The sequence below is a fragment of the Mustelus asterias genome, chromosome 5 (genome assembly GCF_964213995.1).
Source record: "Mustelus asterias chromosome 5, sMusAst1.hap1.1, whole genome shotgun sequence".
Taxonomy (NCBI): domain Eukaryota; kingdom Metazoa; phylum Chordata; class Chondrichthyes; order Carcharhiniformes; family Triakidae; genus Mustelus; species Mustelus asterias.
In genome coordinates, this window is record NC_135805.1 from 116415095 (window position 1) to 116429835 (window position 14741).

Below are 14741 nucleotides of genomic sequence, written 5' to 3' on the forward strand. Positions count from 1 at the left end.
AAAGGGTACAATTCTAAAATGGGTGCAGGAGCAAAGGGAGTGAGTGTATATGTGTACAAATCATTGAAAGTGGCAGGTGGAGAGAATGGTTTTTAATAGGAATTTTAAAAAAAAATACTTTTCCAATTCAATCAAATCAAATCCAATTCTGAGTCTCAACAAGTTGAGACATTTCAGATCCAGGCTGACAAGACAGGGCGAGCGACCAAACCACCCTGTCCTGGGCCTGATCTACATGAGCCAAGCTGATTGGAGAAGGGGGAGGTTCCTCCTCCAAGACTTGAGCTCATTTGCATCTTAGCCAAAAGGCCGAGATGCCGCTTTAAAAAATTGCTTCATATGAAACATATGAAGCTTCAGTGTAACCCAATGACCTCAACCAAGCGCGGCCGACCATGGGCTGCCGACCATACTACACTTGATCTAAGCCAAATGCAAAAACAAGGAAGTTGTGATGAACCTGTAGAAAGCACTGGTTCAAGTTTGACTGGAGTTGTAGTTTTGGGTAACACTTTAAGAAGGATACTGTAATAAATCAAGGCAACTTAATGTGGCAAATAAATAACTAAAAGATTTATCGATGAGATATATATGAAGGGTTCAACAGCACAACTAATACAAATCTACACCGAACATCACCTGAACTCCAGCTGAGGCTCTCCAGCCCCAGATTCATCCCCTTGCTTCTGATTGGCCCAGGATGTGTGCTTCGGTCCAGTCATGTGGCCCGTGAAGGATTGACCCTTAAAGAGGTCACAATACCACACTCCTTCCTAACTTTTAGACTACCTATGATAAAACAAAAAGAAAAAAATTAACACATAGGCAGAAAAACGACAATATTACAGAAGGGACACCAGGGGGGAAATAGTTTGTAATGTCAGCCAGCCCGGAGACTTCCGGACCCTTGCGGAATGCTACAACTCCGTCAGGAGTTCGTTAGCAGCCGATGACACAAGATCCATAGCCACCTTTGAATTTAAGCCCTGCTGGCTCCATCATCTGCCTCAGCCACTGAAACTAAAGGCTGCTTTGTCTCCACCTTGTTCATAGGCTGGTACATACGAACCTGATGCAGGTCACACTTGGAGGTGTCTCCACTTTACTGCGTAAGTGGTGAACATGCTTCTTAACCCGATGGCCCTGTGCCTCCACTACATATGAGACTGGGCCTGCCTTCTCTATGACTCTCCCTGACACCTAGGCAGGTCTGCCACCAATCTTCCACGCCAACACGAGGTCATCCAGAGTAAATCATCAGTCCCCTTCCTGAGAGTCATGATACTCTTTCGGAGAGTCTTGCCTAATCTCCACCCTCCCTGACAAATTTGGGATCACCAAGTCCGAACGGGCTCAGAGGCGCCAACCCATTTGCAACTCTTCAGGTGTAACCCCAGTAGTGGTTCGCCTCATCAGCCTATTTGAGGGAGCTTGGTAGGAGGCTAACCTAACATAATGAATACCATTCGACTAAATGAAAATCTGGAATTCGTCAGCTGTGAATACTGTTCCATTGTCCGATACCATCGCTTTGAGAAGACCATGGATTGCAAAGACCAGCCTCAGTTTCTCAATAGTAGATATGGCTGCGGTGGATCTCATAAGCTGGATGTCTAGCCACTTGGAACAGCATTTACTAAGATCAGGAACACGTGCCCCAAAAAATGTCTAGCAATATCCAGATGAAGCCACAACCCTGGCCATTCCCAAAGGTGCTTGTTCACTGGTGGAGAAAACACTTGCTGAGTCTGACAACTTTTGCACTCAAATTTTCAGTCAATGCCAGGCCGCCAGACATAACTTCTTCAGCCCTGGGACTGCACATCCTCACCCAGATTGGCCCAGGTTTGCATGCTCACGCTCTGTTGGCTCCAGCCCAGTCACCTGGCCTGGCAGGTTCGTCCCTTAAAGGGGCCATGCTACCACAGATACAAAGGTAAAAGGGTGCAACAAAGTTTCACAAGAATGGTTCCAAGGATGAGGAGCTTCATTTATGTAGATAGATTGGACAAACTGGGACTGTTTTCCTTGGAGAAGAGAAGAATGAGAGGAAATTTGATTAGGGTATTCAAAACCAATGAGTCTGGACAGAATAGATAGGGAGAAACTGTTCCCTTGGGTGGATGGACCGAGAGCCAGAGGGCACTGATTTAAGGTGACTGGCAAAAGAAACAAGGAAAACCTTTTTTTATGTATTAAGTGGTGAGAAACTGGACCGCATCACTTGGGTTTGGTGCAGACGGATTCAATTGTGGCTTTCAAAAGAGAATTGGATCTTTATCTGAAGTGGAAAGATTTGTAGGACTATAGGGAAAAGGTGGGGCAGTAGCAATTGGTGAATTGCTCTTGTAGAGAGTCAGCACTGACATGGCGATCCTTCAGTGTGGTGATGATTCAATGATTTTATGTGCTGTACATTCCTTTTCAATCATGTAAGGACATTGACCTTGGAAGTTATGCCTAAGTGAATGTTTGCAAATGAACAGTTAACATATTAATTAAATGGGTTACTGCCTCGGTAAACATGAAATCAATTTCATATATTTGTACTAAGCATTCACAAGATGTATAATAAACTAAGAAAATGGAATGTGTTCTCTATTTCAGTGTATGAAGAAATCGTTCAGGAAATGAGCAAAATCAGTGGTAAGTGATTATATTTCCAAGTTAGACTTATGACACTCCATTTTAGTGATTTATATGCCCTGACCTGTTGTACATCCGTTATGTGTCAATGGAAATGCCTGCGTGGGCTTGCTTTTATTGCCACCAGAGGTAGCTATTGCATTTTATGAATACTGTGTGGCGTATCGCAGTATTTATTTACAAATCTAAACGTTGATTATGAACAGAGAAATATTATCCCAGGTTCCCAAACATTTCAAATCGTGACAATCCCCCGGGTAAATCATAAGTTTTTGATACTTACATAGAACATAGAACAGTACAGCACAGAACAGGCCCTTCGGCCCACGATGTTGCGCCGAGCTTTGTCTGAAACCCAGATCAAGCTATTTCCTCCCTATCACCCCGAAGTACTCCATGTGCCTATCCAATAGCTTCTTAAATGTTCCTAAAGTTTCTGACTCCACTATCCCTGCAGGCAGTCCATTCCACACCCCAACCACTCTCTGAGTAAAAAACCTACCTCGGACATCCTTCCTATCATGGAATCATAGAATCATAGAATCCCTACAGTACAGAAAGAGGCCATTCGGCCCATCGAGTCTGCACCGACCACAATCCCACCCAGGCCCTACCCCCATATCCCTACACATTTACCCACTAATCCCTCTAACCTACGCATCTCAGGACACTAAGGACAATTTTAGCATGGCCAATCAACCTAACCCGCACATCTTTGGACTGTGGGAGGAAACCGGAGCACCCGGAGGAAACCCACGCAGACACGAGGAGAATGTGCAAACTCCACACAGACAGTGACCCATGCCGGGAATCGAACCCAGGTCCCTGGAGCTGTGAAGCAGCAGTGCTAACCACTGTGCTACCGTGCCGCCCTATATCTCCCACCATGAACCCTATAGTTATGCCCCCTAGTTACCGCTCCATTCACCCGAGGAAATAGTCTTTGAACGTTCACTCTATCTATCTATCCCCCTCATCATCTTATAAACCTCTATCAAGTCTCCTCTCAACCTCCTCCGCTCCAAAGAGAAAAGCCCAAGTTCCCTCAACCTTTCCTCATAAGACCTACCCTCCAAACCAGGCAGCATCCTGGTAAATCTCCTTTGCACTCTTTCCCGTGTCTCCACATCCTTCTTGTAGTGAGGTGACCAGAACTGCACACAATATTCCAAATGTGGTCTCACCAAGGTCCTGTACAGTTGCAGCATAACCCCACGGCTCTTAAACTCAAACCCCCTGTTAATGAACGCCAACACACTATAGGCCTTCTTCACGGCTCTATCCACTTGAGTGGCAACCTTCAGAGATCTATAGATATGAACCCCAAGATCTCTCTGTTCCTCCACATTCTTCAGAACCCTACCTTTGACCCTGTAATCCACATTTAAATTTGTCCTACCAAAATGAATCACCTCGCATTTGTCAGGGTTAAACTCCATTTGCCATTTTTCAGCCCAGCTCTGCATCCTATCTATATCTCTTTGCAGCCTACAACAGCCCTCCACCTCATCCACTACTCCACCAATCTTGGTGTCATCAGCAAATTTACTGATCCACCCTTCAGCCCCCTCCTCCAAGTCATTTATAAAAATTACAAATAGCAGAGGACCAAGCACTGATCCCTGTGGCACTCCGCTGGTAACCGGTTTCCAGTCTGAAAATTTTCCATCCACCACCACTCTCTGTCTTCTGTTAGATAGCCAGTTACCTATCCAATCGGCCAAACTTCCCTCTATCCCACACATCCTTACTTTCTTCATAAGCCGACCGTGGGGGACTTTATCAAACGCCTTACTAAAATCCATGTATATGACATCAACTGCACTACCTTCATCTACACACTTAGTTACCTCCTCAAAAAATTCTATCAAATTTGTGAGGCAAGACTTGCCCTTCACAAATCCGTGCTGACTAACCCGGATTAAGCTGCATCTTTCTAAATGGTCGTAAATCCTATCCCTAAGGACCTTTTCCATCAACTTACTGACCACCGAAGTAAGACTAACCGGCCTATAATTACCAGGGTCATTTCTATTCCCTTTCTTAAACAGAGGAACCACATTCGCCACTCTCCAGTCCTCTGGCACCACCCCCGTGGACAATGAGGACGCAAAGATCAATGCCAAAGGCTCTGCTATCTCATCCCTTGCCTCCCAAAGAATCCTAGGATATATTTCATCAGGCCCAGGGGACTTATCAACTTTCAGTTTATTCAAAATTGCTAGTACATCTTCCCTCCGAACATCTACTTCCTCCAGCCTATCAGCCTGTGACACCATCTCTTCCTCAAAAACATGGCCCCTCTCCTTGGTGAACACCGAAGAAAAGTATTCATTCATCACCTCTCCTATCTCTTCTGACTCCATGCACAAATTCCCACTGCCGTCCTTGACCGGCCCCAGCCTCACCCTGGTCATTCTTTTATTCCTCACATAAGAGTAAAAAGCCTTGGGGCTTTCCTTGATCCGACCCGCCAAGGACTTCTCATGCCCCCTCCTAGCTCTCCTAAGCCCCTTTTTCAGCTCATGTTTTGCTAACTTGTAACCCTCCATCGAGCCAACTGAATCTTGTTTTCTCAACCTAACATACGCTTCCTTCTTCCTCTTGACGAGACATTCCACCTCTTTGGTGAACCATGGTTCCCTCACTTGGCCATTTCCTCTCTGCCTGGCAGGGACATACCTATCAAGGACACGCAGTATTTGTTCCTTGAAAAAGTTCCACTTATCATTAGTGCCTTTGCCTGACAATTTTTGTTCCCATCCTATGCTTCCTAATTCCCGCCTGATTGCATCGTAATTACCTCTCCCCCAATTGTAAACTATGCCCTGCCTTATGGCCCTCTCCCTCTCCATTGCAATAACAAAAGACACCGAATTGTGGTCACTATCTCCAAAGTGCTCTCCCACAACCAAATCCAACACTTGGCCCGGCTCATTTCCCATTACCAAATCCAATGTGGCCCCACCTCTTGTCGGCTTATCCACATATTGTGTCAGGAACCCCTCCTGCACACACTGCACAAAAACTGCCCCAGTTTATTTTAGTATAGTATTTTACTTTGTATAGTATTTCACATGAGCCAAAGAAATCTTCACAACCAACCCAGATATATGCACTAGTTTTAAGCTGTGTTACCTTTCAGGGCAATCTGCTTCCGAACTGAAGATAAAATGCACTCCAGAAGGAATCAGGCTTCAGTCCTTCTTGAAGTACTACATGGAGGATATGAAAGTTTTCTGGTATCACAAGTAGGTAAAACTGTAATTACATTGGAATAAGTAGATTAATGGAGTGCTTAGGAAGTAAGTGCTTAACACGATATTGTAACTGTGTAGACTTATTGTGCTTACCTCAACTCAACCACTTGATCAGTTGAATCATTTGAAAACCCAAAATGAATTTCTTGACAAAAAAACGTCCTTTTCTATAGATTTTTTATATGTAGCCTAATGTACAAGACCAAGTTGTCGATAAAGATATGGATTATACTAAAACTCATGCCAATATCTTGCTGGCTTTTACACTAGTGGGTTCTTGTGGTCCTGCCGATGGCACATCCCTGGCACAGGTTTCCCAGCGGCAAGGGGTGTCTTTTATGCATAAGGACACCTCTGTGCATCAGCTTTCTGCAGTCTTTCTCCATTTAAACAATATTCAGCTCCTTCCTTCCAAAGTGTATAACTTCACATTTTCCTACATTATATTCCATCTGCCAAGTTTTTGCCCATTCACTTAACCTGTCTATATCCCTCTGTAGACTCTTTATGTCATGCACATGACTTGCCTTTCTACCTATTGCAAACTTGGAAATAATACATTAATTTGCCTCAGCAATGATCCCTGTGGCACTCCAATAGTTACAGATTGCCATCCTGAAAATGCTTCTCTTATCCAAACACTCTGTCTTCTGTCAGTTAGCTAATCTTCTACCCATGCTGAAATACTACCCCAATACCATAGACTCTTATCTTATTAAGTAGTGTTTGGTGTGGTACCTTATTAAATGTTTTTTGGAAATCTAAGTATATTACATTTATTGATTCCCCTTTATCTATCCTGCTCGTTACCACCTCAAAGAATTCTAATAAGTTTGTCAGGCATGATTTCCCTTTCATGAAGCCGTGGCTTTGCTTGATTATATGATGTATTTCTAAATGCTCTGCTATTACATCCATTATAATGGACTTTAACATTTTCCCAATGATAGATGTTAAGCTAACTGGCCTACAGTTTTTTTTCTCCTCCCTTTTTGAATAAGGATGTTAAAGTGGCAGTTTTCCAATCCTCTGGGACTTTTCCAGGATTCTTGGAAGATTACTACCAGTGTATCCATTATCTCTGTAGCTACTTCCTTTACTATCCTAGGATGCAACCCATCAGGTCCAGGAGATTTATCAACCTTTAGCCCCATTAGTTTTCCTAGTACTTTTTCTCTAGTAATAGTTATTGTATTTATTTCCTCCCCACCTTTTGCCCCTTGATTATTTAGTATTTTTTGAATGTTATTAGTGTCTTCTGCCGTGAAAACTGACAAAAGGTATTTATTTAACTCCTTTGCCATTTCCAGGTTCCCAATTATCATTTCCCTAGTCTCGTTCTCTAAGGGGCCTATGTTCACTTTGACCTCTCTCTTCCTTTTGATATATTTAAAGAAGCTCTTACTGTCCATGTTAATATTACTTGCTAGTTTACCCTCATGGTTTATCTTCTCCCTCCGTTTTATTTTTCTGGTCATCTTTTGTTTGTTTCTAAAACTTTCCCAATCCTCCAGCTTGCCACTAATCTTTGGACATTCACAAGAATATCAAATATAAAGGGAACAACAATTTGTACTTAACAAAATAGGTGACAGTCATTCTCTGGTGAATTCCCCAGGGCAATGCCTTGACCATCCAGAGTCAACCTGCCTGGTTTGAATTTAAACAAAGCTTGGCAGTCAACTGTCAATCATCAGTTAACTGGTGCATTCTCCATAGCAACACCTCTACCAATCTGCATCCGCTTGCCAAACCAATCAGCACTCTCTTCTCATGAAGGATAAATTATTGTTCCCTTTACGTTTGGTATTCTTATGAATGTCCTGATGAGTGCATGAAGAAGAGCTTCGACATGTCAGTTTTTTCAGCAATGCTCATGTTCTGTATTATGAAACGACTGCTTGTATACTTGGTATAATCTTAAATGGACTGCAGAAAAAGACAGACTTGGCATGTACAAAGCTTTGAAGGTGGTAAGGCTGTTTAAAAGGAACACAGAAGATTTGGCTTTACAACAGAGATGTGAGTATAAACCTTTATAAGTCATTGGTTAGGCTACAACTGGAATAGTTGTCCAATTCCAAGACACCGCACAATTGGAAGGATCTCAATGCTTTGAAGAGGGTGCATAGGTCATTTACTAGAACGCTATCTGGGAGACATCAGAGAAGCCATAGTTCTGCCAGCATTGCAGCAGTGGGAGACGATTGCCTAGTGGTATTATTGCTAGACTATTAATCCAGAAACTCCGTTAATGTTCTGGGGACCCAAATTCGAATCCCGCCACAGCAGATGGTGAAACTTTGAATTCAATAAAAAATATCTGGAACTAATGTCCTTTAGGGAAGGAAATCTGCTGACCTTACCCGGTCTGGCCTAACTGTGACTCCAGAGCCACAGCAATGTGATTGACTCTCAACTAGGGATGGGCAAAAATGCTGGTGAGCCAGCGACACCTATATTCCATGAATAAATAAAAAAAGTCACAAACAGCTTAGAGGAAACTAAATAGTCTGAGCTGCCAGAAGACACTTGTGCAATGAACCTGGTTTCTGTCGCTGCTGTCTTTCCAATTCACAGGAGCTGCTTCACAGAAAAACAAGAATTCAAGATTGCACAGTCCATGGGATTGATTTTTGCAGAGTTGATGTCTAACTGGGGCAGAGATTTTTAGAAAAGGTCCCGCAACTCTAGTACACTCACTGTAGGTTGATCCAGTTGCACCACAGTTTTCCACAGATTACCATAGATTGTCATAAATGTGTAGCTCCACAGTAACTCATTTATCAATAATATTAATAAAAGTGTAAACTTTTTTTTAAATGAGCACATTGATTATTTTGTTTCAACAGGATAGTTAAGTGCCATATTATTGAGCATGTCTAATTGGTGCTGCAACAAATGCCATCCTTTCCTGTCTAATTCTCTCTGGAAATGCTACTTTGTAGAATCTGAATGAATGGTTAAGCGTACAACGTCAATTTCTGTCTACACACGGAGGCTTGCTATGATCTGTTACCTGTTTGCATTGTGCGAATGCCTTAGAAATATTGTGCTCTGTTCCGGTTTAGAGAATCAAAGATTGCATCATCTGAAAAGATGAGAATTGGAGGAAGCAGTGAGCAAGTTTGGATGCAGATCTGTGAGCCAAGTGACAAAGATAAAGGCAAATACACGATGGAGATATTTGATGGCAAAACCTCTCACAAACGATACCTTGACCTTTCTGGAGAGGGTAAGTTGCTCATTCAGAATGTGATGCTAAAGTCACACAAATAATAAAAATGAACATCAAATAAATGGATTCTTCTTAATTAAAGGTTATTTAAGATATGGATTAACGGTGGTGCACTATTTATATTTCCTATCAGTGAGATATTAACTGCCTTGGAAAATGTTTCCATTCCTCTTTCAAAGCTACAATTTCATTTAGATAAAAGCAAAATATTATGAATGCTGGAATCTGAAACAAAAACAGAAAGCTATCCGGGGGCCAGCAACTGGGCCATGGGGTGGGTGGGGCGGGGGGGTTTCGGTGAGGCAGTAATGCAGGGTTGCGGGGCTGGCCAGGGATCAGGAGGCCAGCAGTGCGGGGTTACTACGCATGCGCCAATCTCGGCGCTGACAGATCAGCGCATGCACAGTGGCCCAATCAGCGTGATGCTGCCCAGCCTCTCTGCCAGGAAATAGGCCCCACCTACTGAATTTTAACGTGATTCACGTGAGTGTGGAAGATTCATTTTGAAACTCCCACTGAAAAAACAAGAGGATTTACTCCAGAATTTATGCAAAATCCAACACTTCTAATTTTTTTGGGGAGAATCACCTCCATTGCTTATTCACACAGGGTGACATTTGAGATTTTAATAAGAGTGGGCTTTGAGTATTGTGGCAGGGATGGAGTGGAAGGGAGTTCCTGGAAAGATGGGCACAGATTTAAGAGGCTGTTCTGGGACTTTGGAGAGGAAAGGGAAGATGGAGACAACCTGGTCACGTGCAAGGATGGGGGGGTGGGGGTCAAAAGTTGTTTTTTTTGTGGTGAGGGGAACAGTGCCATAACAGAGAATTCATAGTTGTATGTGAAACAAACGGAAATAAATCAATAACTGGTCCAGTTTGGTTAAATTTCACAGTAACTTGATCCATGTCACATTGCAGCATAATCCAGGGCAATTTGCTTCAAGTGGTTTACTTTTTTGTAAAGTTAAGAAGTGCACCTAAATGTATATCAGATATGTACCTGTGTAAACTTTGATATGAGTTTGCAGAGACACTATTGTATGTTAATTTGAAACCTCTTTCTGGTTTAATCTGCAGTTTATGCTGAAGCATACACTGAATTCCAAAGACTGAAGTAAGTTTCTGTGTGGTGCATGTAAATTTCAATTTCAGATCGTGCAATTTCGGAATGCTTTCAAATGGAATCTGTTCATTAACATTTGTCTTTGTTAGCTGAAAGTACTCTGGCAGAAATATTACATAAGTCCTTGAGTTTTAACAATTCAACTTTATTAAATGTTTTAATTCTTATTTTCAGAGCGGCAGCTTTTGCAGAGAAGAGTAAGTACTGAGTCTGATTTTCCTATTTATCAAAAACGTTATTTCAAATTGGTGCCAAGCTTCTCATTAAATCATTTTTTAAAAAGATAGATGTTCGATTCCTGGCTTGCGTCACTGTCTGTATGGAGTTTGCACGTTCTCCCCATATCTGTGGGGGTTTGCCCTGGTGCTCCAGTTTCCTCCCAGAGTCCAAAGATGTGCGGGTTAGGTGTATTGGCCATGTTAAATTGCCCCTTAGTGTCCCGGGATGCATAGGTTCGAGGGATTAGAGGGGGTAAATATGTGGGGTTACGGGGATAAGGCCTAGGTGGGATTGTTGTCAGTGCGGTCTTGATGAGCCGAATGGCCTCCTTCTGCACTGTAGGATTTCAATGATTTTGATTTCTATGATTCATTTGACTTGCTTAAGTTAGCATTGATTTTCCCATTATAGATCGTGGCAAAGTATTAGGAGGATTGCCGGATGTGGTAACTATAATGGAAGGCAAGGTAAGACCAAATCATAATCTAAATCCATTTTCACTGCTTCAGCATTAAGTATTATTTTCACTCAAAGGGTCATTGAAAAAGCTGCTTGACACTTCATGCCTCCATGGCATCTCTCCTCCTCTTAAATCTAAAAATTTTGCATTCCTTCACTTCTGGGCTCTTGTGCACTCACTGTTTCCATCACTCCACCACTGGCGGCCATGCATTCAGCTGTCTGGGAGCTAAGGCCAGGATTGCCCTCCGTAAGCCTTTTCACTTCATCAGCTCTCTCTCTCGGTGATGCTCCTTAAAACCTCTCTTTGTTGCCAAGCCTCTGGTAACCTGCCCTGACTTCTTTTTTGGCTGAAGTCAACATTTGTCTGATCACACTCCCAAAAATGTTGAAGATGTTACATAAATGCAAGTTGTTATTGCTAAAAAATGCTACTGTGCACTCCGGAAGTCACACTTCCTTCAGATCTCAAACAGACTTAAACAGCCGGCAGGTTCCAAATGTCAGACTTCTACCGCTACCCTGAAGGGACAATGGCAGTGTTCCGAGGGATGGAATGCCAAAAGTACTGGTGAATGGCTGTTTTCCAGTCTATAGGGCAGTATACTGTGGTACTCTTCTGAGATTGATATCAGGACCACATGTCATTTTGACATATATTCATCACTTGTCTATACAGGTAAACATTACAAAGCTTGCAGATGATACAAAACTTGGAAATATAATACAGTGAGGAAGAACATAACAGTGTTCAGGGGGACATAGACAGGTGAAATGAGAAGACACATGGCAGATGCAATTTGATGCAGAAAAATTTCAAATGACGTATTTTGGAAGGTAGAATAAGGAGAGGAAACATATACTAAATGGCACAATTGTAAAAGGGGTATAAGAACAGAAAGACCTTAGACTGTGTACATCAATCTTTGAAGGTTGAAGGATAAGTTGAAATGGTTGGTTAAAAAAGCACATGGGATAAATAAAAACAAACAAGGAAGTTATGTTAAACATTTAAACAAGACTGTTAGGCATCAAATGAAGCATTACGTCCTGTTCTGTGTGCCACAGTTTAGGAAAGCCTTAGAGAAGGGGCAGAAAAGATTTACAAGATTGGTACAAGAGATGGAAGATTTTGGTTACACAGAGCAACTAGAGGAGCTGGGATAGTTCTGTTTAGAGCAGAGAGGAGTTAAGTGGAGATTTAAAGAGATGTTAAAACAATAGAGGCTGTTGATAGAGTTTGACAGAAAGTTCAAAAACTAGTGCACACCCATATAAGGTAATTGACAAAAACGAAATGTAACATAGCATATTTTCTTTCTATGCAGTCAGTTATAAGGATCTGAAATGCATGATCTAACAGGATGGTTAATGCAGAGTCAATAATATCTTCCAGAAGGAAATTGAATGAATATTTGAGAGGGAATAATTTTTAGGTGCATGTGAATAATTGAATAGTCCTTGTAAAGAGCTGGTACAGGAATGTTGAGTTGAATGGCCACCTGCTGTGCTTATCATTCTATGATGCAGTAATAAAGGGCCTGAGGACTTCGAATACGGCCCAAGAGGAGTGATGCTGAACGCACTTACTTTCCAAAACTATTCATTAAATTGCTAGACAACCTTCCATCAATCTCTTTAACTGATGCACGCCCTAGTCCTTTCTTATTATTGCCAGCTTTGTGTACTGGTTGCCACATTAATGACAACCAAAAAGACCCTGTCGTAATGTCAACATAACAGGACCTTGAAATGCATGCAGTTTGATTCCAGCACAAACACGAGCTGCTTTAATTTCAGAAGATGAGGCCAGGGTAGGTTGTCAATGATAAGTTTATTTTTGACTCACTCTCATCCCTTGGAAAGCAGGGCCTCAGCCTTTCCCCCAATGTGACCTTAAAAAGCATTACGTTTTTGAAAGGGTTAACTTGCTTTTTGCTTTGTGTTCCAGACACTGAGCCTCACTTCCACTGTGTTCGGGGATCCGACTCCTGAGGTGACCTGGCTCAAGAATGACAAAGACCTCGAGTTGAATGACCACCACATTGCAACTCTCGAGCAGGGAAAATATGCTTCCCTGACTATTAAAGGGGTCACCACAGAGGATTCAGGAAAATACGGCATTAATGTCAGGAACAAATATGGCGGCGAGACAATTGATGTCACTGTAAGTGTCTATAAACATGGCGAGGAGATACCAGTGATTAAAAGGGGAGTTCAGCCACCCCCAGTGCAAAAGACTTCCCCACATGCAGAAGCCTCTAAACCAGCAGAGCCACCTAAGAGTTCAAAGATTGGCAGAAGAAAGTAATGCAAAGATGATTCAAGATAGCAACTTGTTGTAAACTTAGGTTGAACTGCAGTGAACAATTAAATTACAAGTCAAAGCTTCATGTAGTAAATAGTATTTTGAGTTGGGGGTGGGGGGAAGTCAATCTTAGTCTGTTCCTCAGTACAACATTTATTCATTAGATGAGAGGTGGGATTTTCCAGCCCTCCCACAGTGTGTTTTCCAGCAGTGGACACTGATCGCCATCAGCCATCAGCGGGATCTTCCAGTCTCGTTGATGTCTACAGCCTCTTGTGTGGCTTGCCGTCCCGACACCGGGGAACCCTCTGTGGGAGGTTCTCATCGTTGTGACTGGAAAATTCCATCGGCTGGAAGGGCCGGAAAAGATCTTAACGCTCAAAATCACTTAAGGGGAGATTAATCTGCTTACTGCTCCGAGTAAAAGCTGATTATAACTGTCAGCAAACTCCGCATCCCCAGACCATGATTTTATGGTAATGTGAATTACTTTCTCACCTGCAATGGGACAGGAACATTGAAGCACGGAATCTCTTCTTTAGTTTTTTTGTAAAGGACACAAAAGGTCCAGATGTTTACAGAGGAATGTAGTTCATCGTTGTAACTGCGTGAGCGTGAAGACAAATCGGTGAAGGTTTTGCAAAACGCATCTTTTTAACTAGTTGCAGTAGTAACATTATGGCCAGAATCTTACCACCGTTCGCGCCGGCGGGATTTTCCCATCCTGCCGCAGTGAACCGAGATTTGGCTGGCCGCCAAGTTCTCTGACCTCGCTGCAGCGGGAGAATGCCGTGAATGGCCAGTAAGAGCGTGCCCTATATGTATTTAAAGGCTCTCCTGATTCACCATGTGGAATGTACAGCGGCTAGAATCTCACACCATTCTGAATTAATTGTCACTTTGTTACTTCCAGGGGTTTTAATATAGCAAATTAATATCAACCCTTGGCTAGAATTCACTCCTACTGTAACCGTGTCACATGACTAATATCTACCATGTCCAATTAAGTTGCTGTGCTTTGTTTGTCATGCTTTGCACCAATAAACTGGCCTCTCATTGGCAATGTCTGATGCATACTCGTATTCCTGTCTCACACTGATCTCGTCACATCTCTCTTAACTCTCCCATCTAAAGTCATATGGTTTAAAAACTGACCGGTTATGAGATGCCGTTAACATTTCCACTCTTGATTCAATGTGTGACGTGTCGGTTCAGCACTTGTTTTATTTGATGTATGATTTTCACCAGCAATAACATCACATGCACGTGGAAGCAAATTTGTAAATAAAAGGTTTCCCAGTCAAAAGGGACTGGATGGTGAAGTGGTTTCGTGCACCTTCATTTTTGCATAGGAATCAGAGAGAAATTAGTGCAAACGAAAAGGCACAACATCTCTTCCAGCCATTCACCCTAAAGGTTCTTTGTGAACTCAGCTGAGCTCCTAGGGGACCCAGAACACAGAACTGTTCATCAAGCCAACTGCTTT

The 14741-nt window shown here is 42.5% G+C and overlaps 1 protein-coding gene across 1 annotated transcript in view; it reads left to right on the plus strand.

Moving 5' to 3' along the window:
* myom2b (myomesin 2b) overlaps positions 1–14329 on the plus strand; it is a 119084-nt gene extending 104755 nt beyond the window's left edge. The window contains exons 32-38 of the mRNA XM_078213233.1: positions 2608–2646; positions 5792–5897; positions 8978–9141; positions 10224–10260; positions 10444–10466; positions 10900–10955; positions 12899–14329. Coding sequence (XP_078069359.1) covers positions 2608–2646; positions 5792–5897; positions 8978–9141; positions 10224–10260; positions 10444–10466; positions 10900–10955; positions 12899–13258 — 785 coding nt within the window. The 3' untranslated portion in view covers positions 13259–14329. The remainder of the gene's footprint in view (positions 1–2607; positions 2647–5791; positions 5898–8977; positions 9142–10223; positions 10261–10443; positions 10467–10899; positions 10956–12898) is intronic.
* Positions 14330–14741: the final 412 nt, after the last annotated feature.